The sequence below is a fragment of the Rhinatrema bivittatum genome, chromosome 9 (genome assembly GCF_901001135.1).
Source record: "Rhinatrema bivittatum chromosome 9, aRhiBiv1.1, whole genome shotgun sequence".
Lineage (NCBI taxonomy): Eukaryota > Metazoa > Chordata > Amphibia > Gymnophiona > Rhinatrematidae > Rhinatrema > Rhinatrema bivittatum.
This window is the reverse complement of record NC_042623.1, coordinates 169,539,485-169,564,231: the sequence shown is the minus strand read 5'-3', so window position 1 is coordinate 169,564,231 and position 24,747 is coordinate 169,539,485. Positions and strand designations below refer to the sequence as shown.

Genomic DNA, 24,747 nt, shown 5'->3' with positions numbered 1-24,747 from the left:
CCTCCTTATTGGTGGAAGCGGCGGCTGTCAGCAAGGCGGAAAAATTGAGCATCTGTTTTCCAACCTGCGGGCCGCAGGAAGATTTTTTTTTTTCTTTTTTAAAGATTTTTCTTTTTTTATTTTCGGGGCCTCCAACTTAATATCACTGTGATATTAAGTTGGAGGGTGTACAGAAAAACAGTTTTTTCTGATTTTCTGTACACTTGACGGTGCTGTGTGAAATTCACTCCTGCCTTTGGCAGGAGTTAATTTCTGAGAATAAAATGTGCGGCTTGGCCGCACATTTTGCTTTCCGTATTGCGGGTGAATACCTAATAGGCTCATCAACATGCACGTTTTCCACGCGCTATTACCCCTTACTGTATAAGGGGTAATAATAGCGCGTCAAAAACACGTGTCCAAACGGGGGCTAACGGTGCACTCAGCTGAGCACACCATTCTGTATTAGCCTGTTTGTGATCAAATTCAGTCTTTCCCTTCCAAATGGGTAATTTGATCAGAAACCAGTAACAGTTCAAAGAAGGGCTACATTGATGTACATAAATTGCATGGAAAATGGATCTATCAAATTAATGAGTTGCAATCACAAGACATCACTGACCGTCAAACTCGAATAATTCTCTCAGTAAAACCACTGAGGAAATTGCTTCCTTTAAAAAAGAGACTTTTATATATCAAATGAAAGTCCCTTGGTTTTCTAAGAAATCAAGGATTTAAAATCAGAAGTACTGTATTTCCCCGAAAATAGGACTGGGTCCAAAAGACGCATTAGGGCTTATTTTCAGGGGATGTCTTATTTTCTCATGTACAACAATCTACATTTATTCATTTATTCATGTACAAAGATCTTCCCTTCTCCCTTTTTCCAGTCCCCGCAGGCCAATGGGAAGCCTCCTTTCTTCCTGCCCCCCACTGCCCAATGGGAAGCCTCCTTCATTCTGCCTGCCCCCGCGCAGGCCAATCAGAAACCTTCTCCCTTCTACCTGCCAGTGGGAGTAGGAAGAAGGGAGGAAGCCTTTGATTGACCAGTGAGGCAGTGTCGAACCCCGACGAAGCAAGGCCACAATGGGAGCTCATCCCCGTAGTGGCAAAGAGGAGACCCGACCCCCGACTAAGCAGGGCCACCATGGGAGCTCATTCCCGTGGCAGCGGAGACCCGACCCCCACCACGGGAGCTCATCCCCGTGGCGCTGAAGAGGAGACCCGACCAAGCAGGGTCGCCATGGGAGCCCATCTCCGTGGCAGCAAAAAAGAAGGCCCGCTGGAGTAAACCCACAGCGGAACTAGAGTCTATCCCTGCAGCGAAGGAAGAAGAGGTTTGGCGGTGAGAGCTGGTGTGTGTGTGGGTGTGAATGGGTGCCTGGGTGAGAGCTTGTGTGTGTGGACGTTTACCTCTCGTCCAAAGGCACCCGCTTGGGTATTTACAAATACTTACTTATAATTTATATTATCATTTATTTTAAGTATTGGCAATAATATTTATTAATATTTAATTATATGTTGTTATTTTATAATTTAATATGTCCGTCGTGTGTTGCAACAGACGTACTAAATGCGTCCATCTGGCTGACTATCTTAACTGGATCTTATTTTTGGGATAGGGCTTATATTACAAGCATCCTGAAAAATCATGCTAGGGCTTATTTTCCGGTTAGGTGTTTTTGGGGAAATACGGTATTTATTTATTTATTTTATTTAACAGCTTTTTTATACCGACATTAAAATACACATCATATCGGTTTACATCATAACGAAAGGTAGAAATTACATTAAACAGGGAGGGGGGGTAACATGAGAACAATAAACAACAGAGAAGAGGCTATGAGGAGGAGCCAGATAACAAGCTAGGAAAGAAAGAGGGGGGGAGTGGAGGGATATGAATATATCTACAAAGATTGCAAAAGATGATATATAGAACATAACATGTTTATAAAGATTCGGGGTGGGTATGAACATATTTACATCGAAGAAGTGGGTATGAGGATAAACATATTTACATCGAAGAGGGGGGGGGGGGGGGGGGTCGGGGTGAATAGTGGGAGAGGGGGGGCTAGTCCGGAAAGGCCTGGTGGAAAAGCCATGTTTTGAAAGCATGAGAGGTGCAGGTGCAAACATAAGAAGGACAAAGACAAAGTCATTTATAATTAACACTAAGTACAGGTCCCAGACTATAAATGCAAAAAAACAAAAATTGCAAATCCATTTGAAAGCTGTTTTTTACAGTGACAAAGTTGACAAACTCCAACCCAAATACTTGAATCTGTTATTCATCCAAATGTTTTAAATTTATATTCTACTTTTTCAGGCACTTTAAAGTGGATTATATTCAAGTACTGTAGGTACCTCTCATTAGGGCTCCTAATCTAAGTTTGTACCTGAGGCAATGGAGGGTGAAGGTCACAAGGAAAAACAATGGGATTTGAACCCTAATTTACCTGGTTTTCAATCGCCTGCTCTAACCATTAGGCTACTTTTCCATTCATTTATATCTATCTTTCAAAAAAATGTTTTTGTGTCAGTAATTTTCTGCCTTCCCTATCCCTGGTGATTTATCTATAGACAATGTTGACTGTTCATGGTCTAGCTTTGATGACATTTCAGTTGAAAATGTAATTCAAATTGTTTAAAAAAAAATGAATCAAACAAACCGTTCATTGAATGCATGCAGCACAGCAGTAATGAGAGCAATAACCGATATCTAAGCACATCACTTGCCAAATTGATAAATGCATTTTATCATCAGGCACACTTCCTTCACTGCCTAAGAAAACCTCTGTCCCTTAAAAAAAAAAAAAAAGCTCAAGCAGATGCAAATGATTTCAACAACTACAGAGCCATTTCTTCAATCCGTTTCATTGCTAAAGTCATTGAAAATGCAGCCTTAGCCTTAGGGCAACTACAAGATTTCTTGGATCAGTACAATGTCTTAGGCCTGTGCTAATCTGGTTTTAGACAAAAGTATAGTACCAAACTTCTAATAAGATCAAACCTACATAACTTCTACCATGGGTTTCACAATGGCAAAGGCTTTATTGTGGTAGTATTAGATCTTTTGGCCACCTTTGACACTCTCAACGAGGTACTATGCACATGTCTAGCACAAATTGGAATGGCAGACACTGTTCTAACATGGTTTAAATCATGCCTTCAAATTAAATTAAACTCTTAGTTGTCACTGTGGTATTCATTAGGCATGAATGTCCCTCAGGATTTATCCCTTTCTGCCATGCTTTTCAACATATATTTACTTCCACGTTACTAACTCTTAATCAGGTTGGATTTACAATATCGTATTTACGCTATGTAGATTAAAACCTTATTTAGACAGCTCATATTTTCATACAGTTTACAAGCCCTTGTAATACCTGTTATTGACTACTTTAATTCAATATTTCTAGGCCTCCTGCATTACACCTTGAAGGCCTGGACGTTGTTTAAAAATATGCCAAGAGGTGAGAGGCTATTCTAATCAAAAGAAAATCCTTCAAAAAATGGAAAAGGGATACAAATGAAGAAAACAGGAAACAGAATAAGCCCTGGCAAGTTAGATGCAAAGCCCTGATAAGGAAGGCAAATACAGAATTTGAAAAGATGTTTGCTGTGGAAGCAAACACTCATAATAAAAACTTTTTCAGGTACATTTGAAGCAAAAAGCCTGTGAGGGAGTCAGTTGGACCATTAGATGATCAAGGAGTAAACGGGCACTAAGGGAAGAAAGGCCATAGCGGAGAGATTGAATTAATTCTTTGCTGAGGAAAATGTAAGGCAGATAACCATGCCAGAAGTGATATTTAAAGATGATATTTAGAGGAAATGAACAAATCTCAGTGAACCTGTTAGATGCACGAGAGCAAATTGACAAACTAAAGAGTAGCAAATCACCTGGATCAGATGGTATATATCCTAGAGTACTGAAAGAACTGAAAAATAAAATTACAGGCCTACTATTTGTAAACTATCATTAAAATTAGCTATGGAAGACTGGAGGGTGGCCAATGTAACGCAGTTATTAAAAAGGGTTCCAGGTATGATCCGGGAAATTACAGACCAGTGAACCTGATATCACTGCCAGGAAAAATGTAGATAAATGTGGTTTAATGGGATATAGTCAAAATGGATTTAGCCAAGGGAAGTCTTGCTTCACCAGTTTGCTATATTGTTTTTGAAGGTGTGAATAAGTGTGGATAAATTTGAGCCATTTGATATAGTGTATCTAGATTTTCAGAAAAAAATTTGACAAAGTACCTCTTGAGAGACTTGAGGAAATTAAAAAGTCATGGGATAGGAGGCAACGTTCTGATGTAGACTGAGAACTGGTTAAAAGAAAAGAGAATAGGGCTACATGGTCACTTTTCTCAGTAAAGAAAGGTGAATAGTGGAGTGCCCCAGGGATCTGTTCTAGGACCGTTGCTTTTTAGATTATTCATAAATGACTTAGATATGGGAACAACGAGTGAAGGTGATCAAATTTGCTGATGATACAAAATTATTCAAACTTGTTAAGGATTGTAAGAAATTGCAAGAGGACCTTGGGAGACTGGGCATGCAAATGGCAGATGACATTTAATGTGGACAAGCGCAAAGTAATACATGTAGGGAAGAGCAACCCAAATTATAGCTATAAAATGTAAGGTTCCACTTTGGGAATCCCACCCAAGAAAAAGATCTAGATGTCATGGTGGATAATATGTTGCAATCCTCTGCTCAGTGTATGATGGCAACCAAAAAAGCAAATAGAATGCTAGGAATTCTTGTGTGCAGTTCTGGTTACCACATCTCAAAAAGACAGCAGAATTAGAACGGACGACCAAAATGATAAAGGGGATGGAATGATTCAGCTATGAGGAAAGGCTAGGGCTCTTCAGTTTGGAGAAGAGACAGCTGAGAGGAAATAGAAATCTATAAAATAATGTGTGAGGGGTACAGGTAAGTGCGAATTGGTTGTTTACTCTTTCAAAAAGTACAAAGACTAGGGGATATGCAATGAATTTAATAGTTGAAACATTTAAGAAAAATAGGAGACTTTTTTTTACTGAATGCATAATTAAACTCTGGAATTTGTCGCTGAAGGATGTGGTGAAAGCTATTACTGTAGCTGGGTTCAAAAAAGGAAGTTCCTGGAAGAAAAATTAATAAATCATTAAGTTGGATTTGGGGAAATCCACTGCCAATCCCTGGGATAAGCAGCATGGAATATATTGATCTTTTGATATCTACCAGGTACTTGTGACCTGGATTGGCCACTGTTAGAAAAAGGATCCTGAGCTTGATGGACCTTTGGTCTGAACCAGTAAGGCGGAGCCCAAACCAAACTGTTCACTAATCTCTCTGAACATCCTCAGAATGATTGTTTCAGTCCTTCTGGTAAGGAAACCAAGAGTTCTTTACAAACATGTATGCCTGTACAAGTTACTATGGATATTATACATTTATTTATATTATTAATCATTTGCATAGCACTTACCGGCTACACAGGGCCGGCGGAAGCACTAGGCGAACTAGGCGATCGCCTAGGGCGCTGAGCATTAGGGGGCGCCGAGCCGCTGACGGCCAATGGCCGCCGGTGGACGTCATCCCAATGGCAGATATACACAGCAAGAAGATCGCAGGGCCGTGGTACAGTCGCGTCTAAACATGCTGGTGCTCCTCCTCCTTCCTGCCCGCGCGGCCCAGGAAGAAAAATGTTGCCGGAGCCGCGCGGGCAGGAAGGAGGAGAAGCAAGGAGGAGGAGCATCAGCCAATGCAGGAACTTCTCCTCCTTCCTGCCCGCGCGGCCCCGGAAGAAAAATGTTGCCGGAGCCGCGCGGGCAGGAAGGAGGAGGAGGAGCATCAGCCAATGCAGGAACTTCTTCTCCTTCCTGCCCGCGCGGCCCCGGAAGAAAAATGTTGCCGGAGCCGCGTGGGCAGGAAAGAGGAGGAGCATCAGCCGCGTGCCGGAAGGAGGAGGAGCATCTGCCACGTTCAGAAGAGGATCAGCGCGGCTCGAGAAGAGCGGGGCCGCTGCAGAGCCCATCCTGCAGTGGCCCGTGAAGAGGAGGCCCAGAGGTGAGAGAGAGAGACTGAGGGTTTGTACAGTGTGTATGTGTGCGTGTATGAGATGAGTTGAGAGACTGTGTGTGTGTGTGGGAGTGAAGACCTGAATGTTTGCAGAGACAGCATGGGAGAGCCTTTGTGTGTGTGAGAGACAGCATGTGGTAGTGAGAGCCTGTGCTTGAGCAAGACAGCATGTGGGAGTGAGAGAGAGCCTGTGTGTGTGTGTGTGTGTGTGTGTGTGTGTGTGTGAGAGTCAGCATGTGACAGTGAGAGCCCGTGTGTAGGAATGATTGTATGAGAGAGAGCATGTGACAGTGAGAGCCTGTGCTTGAGCAGGACAGCATGTGGGAGTGAGAGAGAGAGCCTGTGTGTGTGAGTCAGCATGTGACAGTGAGAGCCTGTGTGTAGGAATGATTGTATGAGAGAGAGCATGTGACAGTGAGAACCTGTGCTTGAGCAAGACAGCATGTGGGAGTGAGAGTTAGACAGCATGTGCAAGAGAGAGACTGTGTATAAATGATTGTATGAGGGACAGCATGTGAGAATGAGTGCCTGTGTATGTGAGAGAGAGAAAGCATGTGAGAATGAGAACCTGACCGTTGTGTTTGAGGGAAGCAGACAGATGGAGAGAAAATAAATATGTTATAAAAGGAATTGGCAAAAAATAAGAAAGGGAAGGTGGAAAAAAAAAGCCTGTGACCAACCGATTAGAAAACTAAGATCAGACAGCAAATGTAAAAAGAAATAAATTACTTTTTACTGATTGGAACATGTAATCTTTGGGAATGTGCAAGAGTAGCACTTTCTCTATGCGGATCTCACAATGTACGAGATCAGCATAGAGGAACTGGAAGCCCATGGGGCCTGCACAGAGGAGGCAGCAGAATGGGCTTCAGTGCCAATAGCAGCAATCAGCACCTCCGCAATAGCCATACAGCGGCCAGTGACAGTGGCAGCAGAAGAATGAGAGAGGCTCTGAGGTTGCTAGCAAAAGAAAGAGAGGGGGTCTCTGCCTTTAGTGTGTGCATGTGTATGAATGGGAGTCTGCCTGGGGGTGTATGTGTGTGAATGCATGGGTGCCTGCCTGAGGGTGTGTCTGTGAATGAGAATGTATGGGTGTCTTCCTGGGGTTTGTATGTGTGAGAATAGGTGCCTGCCTGTTTGTGGTGTATGGGTGTGTGTGAGAATAAATTGGTGCCTGCCTGGGGGTCTGTGTGTGTGAGAATGAATGTGTGCATGCCTGGGGGATGGGGAGGGAGTGGTGTGAAAATGAATGGGAGCCTGCCTGGGGTTCAGTGTGAGAATGACTAGGAGCTTGCCTGTGTGTGTGTGTGAGAACGAGTGGGAGCTTGCCTGGGAGTGTGTGTTTGTGTGTATGTGAGGGAGCCAGTGAGAGTGAGAGCATGAGTGTGTATGAGAAAATCCAGGGGAGTAAGAGTTTGTGTGGGGGTGTGTGTGGAGGGGGAGAGAGTGCCTTAGAGCCTGAGTGTGTCAGTGTCTGTGAGAGCGAGAGGTTATGGTTGGGTATAAGAGCATGAATGTGTATGTATGTGACAGTGTATGTGTGAGAGAGAATGGACATGTGAGTATGTGTGAGAGAGAGAGGATAACCTCCTAATCCTCGACAATATCAGGGTGACTGGAAATCAAGAGCTCCCATGTATGGACAGCAGGGGCTTTTTAAAATCCTTATTAATTTTAATTATTGTGTGTTATTTGATATATGTACTGTTTTGAAATATTTTATTGGTGTTTGGGAAATTGTAAAAAATGCATATGATTTTAATTAATAGAAATTCTATTATCAGTAGTTTTAAAATATTTTATTAGTATGGTTTTACTATTATAACTGATGCTTTGTTTCTTGATTTTATTTGTTTTATGAGGAATGGTGGTTCTGTTTTTCCATTATTAATACACAGAGTCTGGCTTCTTGGGGTTTCCATTCCAGTTTTTGTCTAATTTGTGCTCCTTTATTTTGTATTCTGTATTTGGTGAGGGTCTGTCTCTGCTCTGTGTGTGTGACCACGATGAGAGATTCTGCTAGCATGTAGTGTCTGTATAGGGATCTATAGCAATCGGGTTTGTTTTGTTTCCTCAGTAGGTGGTGTATTGTTATCCCAGGACCCAGTGTAATATTTACCCTTGCTTTTTCACAGGTAGGGTTATTATTGTTTGAATCCTTGGTGTTATTACTGTTATGTTATGATGGGATTGCAGTATAGATTTTGGGTGTCTCTTTTGCGGTGCTTTATGTTAGTTCACCATGTGTCTGGCAGTGGAAGGTGTTTGTGCTGCTGTTACTGTGAGGTGACACCAGAATTTGAAAATATCTTTTAGTATGATGAGCTGTAAGGGAAACATCCAAGCTCCATTGTTTGGGGGAATTTCAGTGGATGCACAGAGATACAGAACTGGAGGTGCAGGATTTGTATTGACATTCTGTCCCTTCCTATATATTCCAGACTTCATTCTCATAATCATATAGAATTAGTTGAATGAGGCTATCAAATAATTTTATAGTAGTTTTACTAGAAGTGTGAAACTGGCCAGCTTTTTAAAATAATGCAGAGGACCCTTTGGACTTTTTTTAACAACACTTTTTTTTATAACCAATTTTAAAGCAGGATCCATGCTATAGAGGTGGGTGTGATGAAGAAATGTCATTTTGGCTCCCCACCCACCCAAAACAAATTCTTCTGTCTAGAGATGCCACTGATTTTCTGTGGCACACAAATGCATTGGCCCCTGGGCGCTGGAGACCCTTGGTGCGCCACTGGGTGCGAGCCATATGGGGCCGCAAGTGGTGGCAAAGAGGAGTGGAGATTTGGCGGGCCGCAAGCAGTGCCCAATCTGCTCGCGACCCAGAAAACCCCAGTCAGCGGGCGTGATTGAGAATGAGGTAGGAGTCGGGGCCGAGACCGGGGGGGGGCGCAAGGAAGAAGGCTCGCCTAGGGCGCCAAATCCCCTTGCACCGGCCCTGCGGCTACACAGTTCGATAAGACAGCACAAGTTCCAAATACAGATTTAATAGCCATATACAGTAGGTCATCGTGGAAACTAGAATCTTAGTAGATTGTGATACCTTTAAAGACCAACAAAAGAGAGATGGTAGTATATGAACTTTGGAGTCACTGGTCCCATCTTTAGCTGTCACAAAGGTATCGCTACTGCTAATCTCCAAATAGCCACAGTTTCCTGGAACTAGTATAGCAATAAACATTTAAAAATGGATAAAACAACTGGGAAGTAGGAATCATTCACAGTACCAATTAATTATTTGTATAGCTTTATTTTTGTACTTGAGGTGAATTTTCAAAGGAGTTATGTGACTACAATCAGCTTTTTGCAGATATTCTCGTACACTTGCTTTTTGGGTCTTTCAAGTCCCTTCGATAGATGGCGCAGGATATTAATATGTCTATGTGGGAAACACCATGCATTCCTATCTGGCTAAGTGCTGTTGTCTATGGTCAGGAAGTAAAAAGACCTTTTCCTTCTAGGCGCGCGGCTCTATGGTTTATGGTCGCTCTCTTGGAGGGGAGCGCAGTAGCTTGAGTTCATGGCGTACAGGCGGGGAGCTCTCATTGTGCTGGAAGGAGTGGATCGAGCCGGGAAAACCACCCAGTGCAAGAAGCTGGTGGAGGCGATGCGCAAGCAGGGGTACTCGGCCGAGTTACTGAGGTTCCCAGGTAAGCGTTCGAAATTCCCGCCGACGACGGACACGAACGTGGCCAAGGATGGTTTGCGAGACGCAAGCGGCATCCGATGGCTGAAAACTTATGTCTCGGAGAAGACTTAAATTATGTGCACAGAATAATTCCTCGATGCACATGTATACGTACTGTTATGGTATCTTGCGGTGTGAGGCCGATTTTGAACATTTCACCACAAACAAAACTTACGGGGGTAAAAAGTGAGTTCGGTGACACCATAATATTAGAGGGAAAAGCTAGTTTTTATTGGTTCTACTGCTGTAGTTGCAGAGCTTATTAGCAGCTCTGTGATTTAAGGCTCTGGTTATTTAATGTGAGCACAGAGCATTAGTTGTATGGTACAAAGTCCGAGGAGAATGAAAGCCGCTTTGGCGCCAGTTTTATTTGGTGGTGGTTGCAGAGCGTCAGACGCTTACACTTGATGGGTTAAGCTGAGGGGAATCCGACTTGTCTCTTATGTTTTCCTCGCTGTTTTAATAGCAGAAACCTGAAAGTGTGTAGCCTGTGAAATATCCAAGTGCAAATATCAAATATACCACTGTTTTTGTTTGAAAGTAAGTGCAAGTACAGTTTTATCAGAATGTAGTTTGTTTCAAAACCTGACTCATGAATGAATATTCATTTATGCAACGTGTTCTATTATGAGCACTGTTTTGGGTAAAAGTGAGGGGTTTATCAGACCACATAATTAGGGAGTGAAGAAAAAACGAGTGTACCTAATCAAACGTATAAAAACCCACACACATTGAATTTTTTTTTTTTTTAATTTCAGGAGGGAATGACTTCAGATGCCAAAGCATGGGCTAAATAGCTTCTGATTTGGTTAGTGCAAAATCATTAGAAAAACCTCTTCTCTTTTTTTAATTTTATACCGTAGAAAATTAATAAATTATAGTACTAAATACTGGAAGCTATGCCAAGCAAAACATACAAAAACAATTACCAAATGCTGAAAAATATATCTATCTGTTATGTGAAAATAATTGTCTTCTGTATGATCATATTGTAACTTAGCTTTCAGTCAAATGCATCTTTCTGCTGGTGCAGCAAGTAGTTTTGCACACAGAAAATGTATTTTGTTAAAGGGGAGGCTTAGCACCCTCGCATGAAAATCCCATACAAATGAGGGCATTAAGCAGTACTTCCCGATGCAGACTGCATCTGGCCAGCTCACCTTTTTGAGTGCTGAAAATTTAACTTCTGGGTGAGGGCTGGAGTTAATTTTCCAGCGCTATGAAAAAAGATAGAAAAAAAAGGTTTAAAAGTTTAAAAAAAAAAAAAAGGAAAGAACTTTCTGGGTAAGTGCCGGCAGCCACTTAACTGGATAATTAATGACTTTATCTGGCTTCCTGCTGCCAAATAGACGGATAAATCAGTATTTATCTGGCTAAGTGGAGGTGGTGGCTGCCACCACTTACCTGATAGCCTGTCAGGGATGGCTCCACCTCCCTTCCTGAGTTAAAATATGCATTTGGCCTGTGTCAAATGCACATTTTAAAGTTTAGGAATAGTTTTTAACTCCTGATGAATCAGCTTACTGTATTAGGAGTTAAAAAATAAATTCATCAGGGTGTTAAACATGCATGCTGAAAACCAGTGCAGTTTCTTAAGGCCCAGGTTACTGTATTGGCCCGTCTATGACTTGTAATGATATGAAAACAGCATTGACAAAGGATCACTTCACTCCAAATAAATCCATTACTCTAATGTGGTACCTTGTTTTGCTAATATGGTTGTCAGAAAGATGATTAAAAAAAACCAACAAAATAATAATAAAACCAACAAAACAAAAACAGAAGAAGGTTATATTAGTGACATGATAAACCTCTCTTCCTGAACTTACCCAGGTCAGTCCAAACCAATAGGTTATTCATCCCTTCCAGCAGATGGAGTCAGAGAACAAAACTTTGAGGCACTGCGTGCCACCTGCAGGACCTCAGTATTTTTCTGACTCCAGCAGATTGTAGAGCTGCACCTGCAGGCTGTTAGTTAAAAAAAAAAAATAAAGGAGGAAAGATATTTTGTTTTACAGTAGTTTTAGGTTCCAGGTCATGAGGTGCTAGGCATCTTCATGGGCCATCCCTCAGGTGGAACCTGGCCACCAGGGGGTTGAATACCCCTGACTGAGTTTACCTGCAGTGTACCGGACGGTCTGATAGCCAGGAGTCCTGGCTTCCTCGACCCTCCGAGGCTCCTTCTCGGCCTTCTTCCTCTGGACAGGGAAGTACCCGCTTAATAAAGTTTCTTTAAATTCCTTGTTTATAAAAACAAACAAACAGCGCAGAAGAGCAGAGCTTAGCAGGAACTTCTGCGGGGAGGGCCTAGTCAGGAGCTGTCGGCCAGGGCCGGGAGGTGCAGGACTGAGCAGTGGTCGCCTAGCTGTTAACCTGGAGCTCCGGGGGTTTGCGGTTGATTGTGATGCTAGTACCGGGAGGGAACCGCAGTGCCTTGTTCCTTGTTTAGTCCTGTGCTCTCGTGGGGTCGACTGGACTCTGTCAGCATTCCTGGGAACTCCCCAGAGGGGTTTGCATCTATTCCCGGCAGCAGCTCAGAGGGCCCAAGTTCGGCACACGATGCCATGCAGGAAGCCTCGTGGGGGAGTACTACGGAGCGCAAATCGGAGACATGGCGCCAAAAACTAAAATGGCCGCCTGCCATGTGTGTCGTGCAGTGGGTCTGAACTCGCGCTCCCTCTGCCCAGCGTGTGTTTCGGGGCAGGAAGGTTCCTCAAGCCGTGCAGGAAAACACGGAAGGAGGTCAGAAGGGTCTTTTCTTATGGCCATGCATTTGAGTTGTCCGTAGCAAGGGGTGCCTAATATTTTGCTGAGGTTGCTGCAGTGAATTAAAAAAAAGAAGCAGGATGAAAATGGACGCTCGTATTGAGCACTGCAGACACCTGATTTTCCTTTAGCGTGCCCTTCTTAATGCTGCTTCTCATTTAAATATCGCATTGGGCGCCCAGGGGATGTGGCTGCCTGCGTGTTAAGGCCACAAGTGCTCAATACTAGCGCCCGTTTTACCGTATTGGCCTCTAAATGGTTGAAGACCATTCCCTATAATTTAGAGAGGATGAGACCAGCGTACCTTTTACTTGGCCTTTTCAAGTACTTTGATACCCACAAGGAGTCATTGGCAGTGCCTGTCCATGAGCTTCCTCAGAATGTTTGATGTGGGAAAGAAGATAGGTCCCAAATATTATGTCCAGACAGCTCCAGGATTCAACAGGATCCAATTGCCACATCAGTCTGTGGTGGTTGAGTCTACCCCAAAAAGGTCTAAAACTCACTGTTAATTCCTGGGCATGAGTCCTAGACTTTGGACCTTTTATAGAAGAAAGTTGTTTCGGAATGCCATACTTAGTTCCCCCATTTTCACGGTCATGCATTCTGTACTGGAAGAGGCACAGACATTTTCCAGTTTCTTCCTCCAGGGAAGCAGGAAGAATTTGTTCGTCTACTGAATAGTGGTTGGAAGCACCTGGTCCATCAAACTTACTTTGTCCAAACAACATCAAGAGCCACATCCATGGCCATCGGCTCTTGCAAGTTCTGATGGATGCGGGCCTTGGTTAGGATATCCAGGATATACTCGCAGCAGCATGCCATGCAGCAGAGAGAATCTCTTTGGGGGAAAAAAGTGTTCAGGAACTGGTGGATCTAATAAACGGTTGTTCAGTGCTTCAAACACTCTTCGTTGCCATTTCCAGTCCACCTTCCATTGCAAGGAGGTGCCAGAGTGAGCAACAGAAACGATACTTCCCTTCCATCCAACCCAATCAATACCAGAGATCCAGAGGGGATAGCTAGTTTGCAGAAGGCTGAGATTTGCATTTACTCGTACATTTTGTATTTGAACGTATTGGATTCTCAGAAATAATGTGGATTTATATGATAGGTTCTAGCACTTCAGAAATACATTTATTTCAATTTGATTAACTGCTTTGCAGAAGCACACGTAAAATGGGTACAGTAAACTAAAAAATACGACACAAAAATGTAGTACTAGCATATTATAACCCATTAAACAAATACAATCCCTAAACTCAACCCTGACCATTCTCAAACATTCTAAAAATCCTAATAAAAATGTAACTACAGGAAACAGTACTATAAATAAGACCATTATGCAACCTCCCAAGGTGTGGAAAGCTGTGCCATTTTTCAGTGCATTTCTTATTTAGCTACTGAAGGTTGTTAATTTTTTAAAGGTAGCAGTAAACCAAGGCAAGATGATGAGGTAAAGTGCTTTTCTGAAACCAAGCCCTGGTTGGTAGTGGGGGTAGAATTGATGTAGCAATATGTATGGAAATATACGGTGCCTGGGCTTTTGGCTTGATTATATCAGATTGGGTCAGTGATGTATAAATTCTTAGCATCCCACAAACCTTGCTGTTGATATTTGATAAAGTGATGAATGACTCCCGTTTTCAGGTCTCCCATTATGATGCTGATTTCCTTACCCTGTGTTCCCTGTTTTCCCCTCAGAAAGAACAACAGAAATTGGTCAATTGGTGGGCTCCTACCTGGAGAAGAAGACTAATCTGGAGGATCACACAGTACATCTGTTGTTCTCTGCCAACCGCTGGGAGCATGTGTAAGGAACATTATTGTTCAATAGGATTCAGCAAAGGTGAAAGGACCCAGCAAATTGTCATTAAATGAATGTATAATTTATTTCAAACTCCATAATCAACATTTCTTCCTGACAAATGTTCTTTTTATGGAAACAGAATATTTGACTATGGAGTTTAAATTTAATAATTTTTTTAATGTCTTTTTATATTATATTTTTGATTTATATATCATTTTGAGTGTTAGGTGGTTTGACTGTTTTGTATCTGGAAATTTCTAGAGACTTTGTTTAAAAAAAAAAAAAAAAAAGTATAAATATCTGGGGTAATTATATAGAGCAGGGGTAGGCAACTCCAGCCTTGGAGTGCCACAAACAGGCCTGGTTTTCAGGATATCCACGATGAATATGCATGAGATGTACTTGCATGCACTGTTTCCATTGTATACAAATATATCTCATGCATATTCCTTATGGATGTCCTGAAATCCAGAACCAGTGTTGTCTACCCCTGATATAGAGGGAGCTGAGGCTGGCAAGGTCACAGATCCTATCACCGCCAAACAGACATGGTGGACCAAAAGTGTTTCATTCTGGGAATTGTTTCACCAGATTACTCCAATCTAGGCAGACACCTCTCTGCTGAGATCTTGTTCCATTATATAGTCCACCTCTTCTCTAGGGGATAAAATGTGTTATGTGCTTGACTTGTATGTCTCAGATGCTAATGCATGTTACTATGTTTCCAGGCTCCTATTAAATTTTAAGTAGTCTGATTTTGAGGAATTGTAGTGTTGTAAGTATTGCCTTCTCTCAGACAGGGACCACAAGTTTCACGCAAATAATAATCAGATTTATTGAGGCTTGCTTGTACGCAAATAATATGGAGAAAGTAAAACAAATGAGTAGATGAGAAATAGTCTAATAAAAAGCCCAATCAAAGAAAAAAGCTTGCCATAAGTCTGTAACTTCTCGCTTGTGAAAGATGAACACCACAGATGTTAATACATCCATAAATGGTTGAATACAAGCTAGACTAACTTATTATCTCTTAGGGATGAAATTTCAAAACAACGTGCTTTAAAAAAAAACAAAACATATACACGCACAAGTAGAATCTACTCATACATTTGCATATTTTTTATTTTTATAAAATATGGCATATTTTCAGTTTTGTGCATACATATACACATAAAAACACAATATAGGGGCATTCTGGGATGGGACCAGCATTTGACACCCGTAAAGTGCTATTTTAAAATTCACAAATGTAGATTAGCCAATTTTCTCGCTGTAAGACAGAACAGGCGGTCTGTAGCTTGCCAGAGGACAGATCCACATTGAACCCTGGCTCTTCTTACACAAAACATTATTTCCTAGCATGTAGCCAGATGGACTCAGGATCTATGGGTTATGCTCTCCTGCCAGCAGATGGAGATGAAGTCAGATTTCAAAGCTGTCACCCCTGCAGTGACCTCAGCCCTTCAGTATTTCTCTGTCTCCAGCAGATGGTGGATGTAAGTCTCTCTATGGGGATTGCTGTACTTTTTGGAAGGAGAAATTCTACATTTAAATTGGAGAAAAAAATTAAACCCCGCTCTCCTCGCAGTTGAGAATTCCTGAGGTGATTTCCGAGATCTCTCAGAGGTGTGCCTTGGTCCAGTAGCCAGTTCCCTTCGTGGACTTTGAGCTTAAGCAGCTGAAAGTCAGTGGGTGTAGGAAGCCGAGAATGCTGGTCATGGCCAAAGCCCTCTCCCCCAGCAGCCAGAGACCGTCTCTGTACTCAGCCTGTAAGCGCTGAGCCCAGGTAAGATTAAAAAAAAAAAAAAGTACCTCTCAATTCAGAGACATTTGGAGGGGTTTCAGAAAGATTTCTTCCGGTCTCCTAGCTCAGCGGGCTGTACCAACATCATTCCCAATCCCGTTGGGGTAAGGTGAAGTGGGCTTCTGAGCGCGCCCCTCCCCCCCCCCCCCCCCCCCCCCCCCCCCCCCCCCGGTGGGCTAGGCCCTGCTTTAGGCTTGGTCAGCACACCATGTGTTAGACCGCGATGGCGCCATCTTGTGCACGTCTTTGTGCGTACCATATTGCCCTCCATAGAATGTCGGTACGTGCGGGGCATTGGCTCTGCGCACAACCCACTAAGCGCAGAATACAGGTATACAGGTAAAGCTGGGTGCATGGGATATGCTTGCGCCTCGCCGCATTCCACCTAAGCGTCCCTGTTGCTTGCACAAGAGCCGGGCTTCGGAAAAGGGGCGGGGGGGCTGGAAGCGCTAGCACTGCGGCCATTTGCCGCTGTGCCGGGGGATCAGGCACAGGCAGGGTGCTGGTGCGCGCAGCCTGCTACTGCTCCTTCGAGGAGCAAAATGTAAGTTAAAAAAAAAAAGGGCAAAGGGCCGTCGGCGCCATTTTGATTACTGGCAGCCAACGGCCCTTTGCCCTTACTATGTCATAGGAGCTACCGCTGCCATTGGTCAACCCCAGTGACATAGTAAGGGCAAAGGGCTGCCTGCGCCATTTTGATTACTGGCAGCCGACGGCCCAAATCCAGTGAATTACTTTGACAGCAGTGTGCTTAGAGTGGGACTCTTGAGGTCCCACGCCATTTAGGGCAGCTTGGGTACATCCCAGCAGTCTGGACTGATCCTGGTATTTACAGGGAAAGGAAAATTGGTTCTTACCTGCTAATTTTCGTTCCTGTAGTACCAAGGATCAGTCCAGACGCCCGCCCAGGAGAGTCCGCTCAGCTTGTTTTGTGGTTTTGGCATCTTCGAAGTCTCGCATGAGCACTTATACATAGTTTTCGCTGGTTATTATTTTATAACAAAAAAAAATAAAATAATATAAATAGGGAAGGTTCTTTCCTTGATCTAGACATTGGTTATTAAATTTACTTCATTCTGCTTTGATATTGATTATACTGAAGGATCGCTGGTGGCACACTGGTATATCTAGGGGGTGCTTTTCAGCTTTTCTCTGGCGCCATCTGCTGGAAGGGAGACATAACCCAGCAGTCTGGACTGATCCTTGGTACTACAGGAACGAAAATTAGCAGGTAAGAACCAATTTTCCTTTATTTTTCCCTATATGCATCACCTTGCACTTATCCACATTAAATTTCATCTGCCATTTTTTGACTCCACATTTATAATTTGTAGTCTTTTATTCTGTATTTGGTAAAGATCAGTTTTGTGCCTGTGAGCGAGGTATTTTACTAACATGTATGCATTTGTATCAAGTTAGTTTGTGTTTTTGTTTAATTTATATTCTGCTATTTCAGGCACTTCAGTCTTATTTTCTGAATGGGCCATGCAGTGGTGTTGCACTGCTGCATTTTCATAGTTAGTGCTATTGCTGTTTGAGAGTTAATGCTACTGTGATACAGCAGATTTGCTATACATGTGCCGAGTTGGGGGTTTGGTTTTTTTTTTCCAGGTTTTGTATGTTACAGTGTCCCTGGTAGTAGAGAGGGTTTGTGTTGCTGTAACCGAGATGACACCAGAATCAGAATATCTTTTTTTTTGTATGGTGTGTTGTACAGAGAAATATCCTAGTTCTACTCTTCACCCATAATTGCGGTTCAGGCGGTTCTTGTGGATGCAGAGTATATGTTTACATTTAGCCCTGTGATAGTTGTGTGTTCAGTGTGTCACGCGTGTGAGAATCATCTGTCCGATGTGTCCTGATTTTTTTTGTTTTTTTAAAGTTGAGAACCACTGCACTGCAGAACACCACGCGTTTGTTTATCATCATCCATTTTTGTCAAACTGATTTTTTTTTTTTTTTTTTTTTTTTATTTCAAAATATTCTTTACTTGGATCTGATCTGGCTACAGCAGCTAGAAGTAGAAGAGGAAATGCTGAGCACTAGTGGCACTGGGCCAGGGCCTGGGCAGTGTGATGCCAGGTTAAGGCCTGAGGGAGGCAGTGGGACTAGTGGCACAATGCAGAACTGCAGCGTTGCCCGTAGGACTGAGGTAGGGGCGTTACCACCAGTGGACCGCTGTCCTCCCTAGATTACTGTAATGCTCTGTTCCTAGGGATTCCCCCGTCTCACGTAAAAGTCTCACAGTTAATCCAAAAATTCTTCTGCGTGTCTAATGTCTAATAGCCCCAGTATTGTTTAAAACTACACTGGCTGCCGGTTGCATGGGGAATAAGGTTTTAAATTCTTGCCCTTGTTTTAAAAGCCCTTCATAATCTCGCCCCTCCTAGTATCCCAAGCATTGATTTATAGATAACTCGCCCTCACGGCACCTCCAATCTTCAACAAAGCTGGTGCTGGAAATCCCCTCCCTTAAAATTGTGTGCCTGTCTGAGTAAGGCAAGGGGAGGTTTGGCCCAGCACTCTGGAATGGACTGCGCAGGGAGCTCGGATTAGGGCAGGATTTTCTCATAAGAACATAAGAAAATGCCATACTGGGTCAGACCAAGGGTCCATCAAGCCCAGCATCCTGTTTCCAACAGTGGCCAATCCAGGTCATAAGAACCTGGCAAGTACCCAAAAACTAAGTCTATTCCATGTAACCATTGCTAATGGCAGTGGCTATTCTCTAAGTGAACTTAATAGCAGGTAATGGACTTCTCCTCCAAGAACTTATCCAATCCTTTTTTAAACACAGCTATACTAACTGCACTAACCACATCCTCTGGCAACAAATTCCAGAGTTTAATTGTGCGTTGAGTAAAAAAGAACTTTCTCCGATTAGTTTTAAATGTGCCCCATGCTAACTTCATGGAGTGCCCCCTAGTCTTTCTATTATCCGAAAGAGTAAATAACCGATTCACATCTACCCGTTCTAGACCTCTCATGATCTTAAAGACCTCTATCATATCCCCCCTCAGTCGTCTCTTCTCCAAGCTGAAAAGTCCTAACCTCTTTAGTCTTTCCTCATAGGGGAGTTGTTCCATTCCTAATTGGTGCAGTCCAGCGGGGAAACGGTCACGCTTCAAGCCGGGCACAGAAAACTGGCCGGCCGAGGTTTGCCACGATAGACCGACCGGCAAGCTGTCCAGACCCTGGCAACAGTGTCTCCGGTTGGTGGTGCACAGCACATCCCTCTTGTAAGTTGGTGGTGCCTATGCATGCTACACTCCTGAGTTTTAGACCTGAGGCAATTGAGGGTGAAGTGACTTGCCCCAGATCACAAGGAGTGTCAGCAGGCTTTGAGCCCTGCCTTCTTTGGTTTGTAGCCTGCTGCTCTAACTATTAGAGCAGCAGGCTACAATTTATACTTATCTATAGGACAAAGTGAAAGCACTGCACGAAATTCCACATTGTCCTTTAGATAAGGCAGCTTATAGCTAGAATCCTCCCTTAGTATGCACGGATAGAAAGTTATACTCTTCTTCTCCTGGTAACTGATCTCAGCCAATGCAATTCTTTCCTTCTGGGAGTCTTTCATGATGTAAATCCATAACTTGATTGTATTATAGAATAATAAGTGCAATAATTAAAGCCTCTCTTTAACTTAAGCAGACCCTCATTTTTCTTGAAAGGGATAAGAAATCTAGGAGTGCTTTAATGTCGTAGTGATCTCTCCCTTTCCTCTTTTAAGCAAAGTAATGTGCAAATCATTTCTATCACTAACTAGAACAAACAGATTCCAACACACTTGAGATCATCTGAAACTCCCAGATTGAAGGGGGATTTCAAAATAAAAAACACATATCTCTAATTAGAACTCCTAAAATATTGACTTGTTTAGTAGCGGATCCTTTTTGTTGTAGCGTCTAAGTGCACAGAATGAGGGCTGTTATCAGCAGGTACTTTAGAAAGAACCTGCTGCCTGTCGCTAAAAGCCAATAGGATCATCTCTGACATTGATTTGTTCTACCCTTCAGTCTCACTGCTCATTGTTCTGGATGGATGTTTCTTTGTAAACCACCTAGTAATGCAGATAGTGCCGGTTATAAATTTATGAAATAAATAAAATAAGGCCTCCTTGGCTTATTCCATCACAACAAAGACTGAGCTTTGTTTTCAGGAACATAAGTTTGTGCACAGCATTTCTTACTGCTCCATACCTTGACATCAGCTTTTCTGGCTCACCATTGTGTGTTATTGGTGACTTCTCCCATGTCAAATGATCAAACTTAATCATGTTATCCTGCAAAGTGCCGCCTTTTGCTCAGGCTGCCTAGTCCTTGCAGGCAAAGATGGGGCAGCAGTACCTACGAGATATTGCAGGAGTTAGATGGCGGGGCTGTGGTGCGTGTTTTGGTGTCAGTAGTGATTTTCTTCTCTTTTTAGGCCATTGATTAAGGAGAAGTTAAACAATGGAGTTACTCTGGTAGTGGACAGATACGCCTTTTCTGGGGTGGCTTTCACAAGCGCCAAGGAGGTAAGTAATTTGTCTTATAAGATTTATATAGCACCATCAGTGTACATTCTTGATCTCTTCTGAATCATTGCTTGACTTTTTTTTTTTTAATAAACTGTTTACAATGTAAATCAAAGAATTACCATAAGGAGACACTGCCATAATACAAAACAAAGCACATTACAGTTGCTTAAAAAATAGGATAATAGCAAAAAGGACAAAAAAAAAAGAAAACTACAACTTAGCCTTCCTCCATGCCCAATATTGATGCCACATCTTCTCATACTTGTCCAGCTTGTTCTTCAAGCCTGCTGTGATTTGTTTCAGTACCACAGTTTCTGCAAATTGTCTGCGCCAGTATTCCATTGGAGGATTCATCTTCTAGAACCAGGCAATAGTAGCTCTAGTGGCATGAGTTAGATGAGATATTTGTTTGTTTTTATATACCGGTGTTCGATTTACATATCACATTGGTTTACATATAACTTAATGGTGCAGGAAGTTAAGCATTTCCTTTTGTTAGGTACAGGGAACGATTAGAAACAGTAACATGGATAAAAACAGTAATAATGATTGTAATAAACAATAAATAAAGTTTGATATAGGGTGTATCTGTAACAGAAGCATGTAACAGTAATATGTTACGCAGATCGTGACTGAGTGGAAATTATGTAGGTTCGTTCGTGTTTGTTGTTGGGAAGGCTTTGCGGAATAGCCATGTTTTAAGATTTTTCTTGAACGATTGAGTGGATGGATCCGTTCTTAGCTCTGTGGGGAGTTTGTTCCATAGGGAGGGACCGGCAATTCATAGTGTTCGTTCCCTTGTTGATATCCATTGGGTAGCTTTTGGGGACGGTGTTTGTAGCAAGCCAGAATTTGAGGAGCGGAGATTCCATGTGGGAGTGTGGAGTTGAAGGGGGGTGGTCAGCCAGTTGGTTTTGTTGTTGTGGAGAATTTTGTGAATGATGGTTAGAGTCTTGTACTGTATTCTTTGAGGGATGGGTAGCCAGTGTAAGTCTTTGAGGATGGGCATGATGTGATAGCAGCTTACACTGATTGATGTGATGTGATAGCAGCTTACACTGATTGAAAGCAAAATCTGTAGAGTCCTAGTCCCCCAATAAGCAAAATGACGATGTGAAAGTAAATGTAGTCCCTGTGATTACTATGCACTCATGCTCCCCCAGGCACCAAAAATCCTGAACCTGACTACCCTGCTACTTTATATGAAAGAAGGTTCCTTCCACTCCACATCCTCACCAACAAAGGGGAATGGAGCTGTTGAATTTAGCATACCAAGGAGGACATTGATACATACGGTGCAGGATTAGAAACATTAATTTTTATGACTACAAATTGACAGTTTAGGTGCTGTATTTCCTAATTTTATCCAATCATCCTGATCCAAGTTAACTTGAAGATCTAAGTTCCAAGACATATAAAGAAGGGGGCAGTCTCCTCTCCTACAACCAAGAGATCGATGGTTGCAGGGCGGTGTGGGGATTTGGGGGTCCTACACAGATATTTAAAATAGCCGCTTTTGCAGACTACTTACTAGTGTTTGTAACACAGCCCCTGCGATCCCTTCCAGTGGTTCTTGAACTACTGGAGGATTTTGGGGGCTTTGCAGGCTTAAAGATAAATTATGACAAATCGAAAGCCATAGACATCACAGGGACTGTGAATACAGTCTGGACAGGGGCTTTCCCACTTCGGTGGGCATCGGGCAGCCTTAGATATCTGGGCATTCGAGTCCCTATTAACATAGATCATTTGTACAGAAAAACCATAAACCCTCTGCTGACCCATACTATATCAACATTACAAGGGTGGACGACCCTACCCCTGTCTCTGATGGGGCGAATACAACTGTATAAAATGGTCTTGCTACCCAAGTGGCTGTATGTCCTACAAATGGCGCCTCTATGGATTACTAAACAAGACCATACAAAATTACGCCGGGCCATCAGATCCTTTTTGTGGAGGGGGAAGAGGGCTAGACTGACTCTGGAAATTCTGGCTCGCCCGAAGGAACGAGGGGGACTGGACTGCCCAGATTTGGGGGACTACAACTTGGCTTGTGGCCTTAGGCATGTGCGAGACTGGCTGTTTACTTCGTCTAAATATACCCCGTATCCCTACCTCCTCGAGTGGTATGGAGTACCCTCATTAAACCCCTTACTGCAACTTGATATTTCATTGGTTCCACAGCATATTAAAGCACAGGAGCTATTGCGCATGTGATGGAAAGCTTGGCAGATGCTCTGTAAAACTGGGAAAATTCCGAACAGGGTGACCCCACTTCTTACCATTGCCGGAAATGACCTATTTTTACCAGGCAAGCAAAAGGGGGTTTTCCAGAGATGGGCAGCCCAAGGTTTGACATATGTATTAGACCTCTACGACAGAGGGACAGGGGACCCCTCTCTCTTTTTCTGTACTCCAGAGTTTATACGCTCTCCCAAATACAGACTATTACGCATATTTTCAAGCACAACATTTTATTAGAGCTTATAAACCTCAATTAGCAGTGACAGCAAATATTCACAGGCTCATGGATTTAGTACAAACAGGCCATGGGCAAAAACCCACCACATCCCACTACCATAAAGCTGTATTACAATTACAAGATGCTGATGTGGTAGCAGTCTTATACAAACGATGGGCAGCTTGGCCTCTTTTTTTTCTCTTACAAGTACTGAGTTTCAGAGTTGTTTTACTGACTTGTGGTCTATAACTGAAAATGTTTTATTGCGGGGAAACTGGATACCGATTTCTTTGGCAAAGTTACATCACCCCATTACAAGCAAAACAAATGAGAATTACAAATTCCCAGCTATGTCTAAAGTGTTCGTCAGAGGCCAGTAACTATTACCATTGCTTCTGGGAATGCAGAGCTATAGAAACATTCTGGGGCCAGATATCTAAGTCTTGTGCCAAAACCATACGTAAAGTGCTCCCCCTAGACCCCGCACTATGGCTTTTTGGGGTAGACCCTTCGACCAGCTTACATCTCACAAGGCAGGAGCGTTTGTTCCTTAATAAAGCAGGTCTGGTGGGGAAAAAATCATCCTAGCCAATTGGTTAGAAGCGGGAAGCCCCAATTTTGAGCATCGGTTTCGGCAAATGCTGCGCCTGTGCTCCATGGAACTCGCTATCTTGACTGGGGCCACGCCAAAGAAATCGGCACTCACAGTGAAAAGTTGGTCACCTTTTACATTTCACTTAAACCCCCATGTTCACATTAGCTACGACCCCTGGCATGCGGGCCATGGACACCACTGAGGCCATGGCCTCAGTGCCATGGCACTCACTGAGGCCTCAGTGCCATGGCACTCACTGAGGCCTCAGTGCCATGGCCTCACTGAGGCCATGGACAGCACTGAGGACAAACGGAAACACAGGGAACCTGAACTGCTAGCCATACTGGAAACAACAGTTTTTTGGACTGAGAGGGCTGGGGGGAAGGGGGGGGGAGATGGGAAGGATTGGATTTGTTCTTAAGTTGATGTGGAAGTTTACTGTTGTAAATGTATGTATGGTATGCAAATGCATGTTGATGGCCCTATTAGGTATGCGCGCGGGATACAGAAAGTAAAATGTGCAGCCAAGTCGTACACAAAGGTCGGTGCTAATTTCTTCCGGCACCGGGAAAGTTCACAGAAAAGCAGTAAAAACTGCTTTTCTGTGCACCCTCCGACTTAATATCATAGCGATATTAAGTCTGAGGTCCCGAAGAGTAAAAAAAGTTAAAAAAAAAAATTTTTGAATTCGGCCTGCGGCTGTCAGGCCAAAAATCGAGAACCGACCCCGGCAAAATTGAGCGTCGGCTGTCAAACCCGTTGACAGCCGCCGCTCCTGTCAAAAAGGAGGCGCTAGGGACACGCTAGTGTCCCTAGCGCCTCCTTTTGCCCTGATCTACCGCCGGACCTAATTTAAATACTGTATCGCGCACACCGGCGAGTGGCCGGTGCGCGCGCCGGGAGAGCGGGCATTTGCCCGCTCTCCCACAGACTTTACTGTATCGGACTGTAATTAGGGAGAAGTGTTCCTTCTGTGATGTTCAGAGACTGTAGCTAGCTAACTACAGGCAATTTCACATGGCT

General features: G+C 43.2%; 1 protein-coding gene across 7 annotated transcripts in view; it reads left to right on the top strand.

The window, feature by feature from the left end:
* DTYMK (deoxythymidylate kinase) overlaps nt 1-24,747 on the top strand; it is a 49,995-nt gene that overhangs the window by 10,102 nt on the left and 15,146 nt on the right. For 3 of the 7 annotated variants that reach the window (XM_029616437.1, XM_029616439.1, XM_029616436.1), the window contains 4 exons: nt 3,399-3,452; nt 9,537-9,725; nt 14,234-14,342; nt 20,572-20,662. In XM_029616437.1, the coding sequence (XP_029472297.1) occupies nt 9,596-9,725; nt 14,234-14,342; nt 20,572-20,662 (330 nt within the window). In that variant the 5' untranslated portion in view covers nt 3,399-3,452; nt 9,537-9,595. The remainder of the gene's footprint in view (nt 1-3,398; nt 3,453-9,536; nt 9,726-14,233; nt 14,343-20,571; nt 20,663-24,747) is intronic. The other 4 variants (XM_029616442.1, XM_029616441.1, XM_029616440.1 and 1 more) reach the window with 2 other exon arrangements.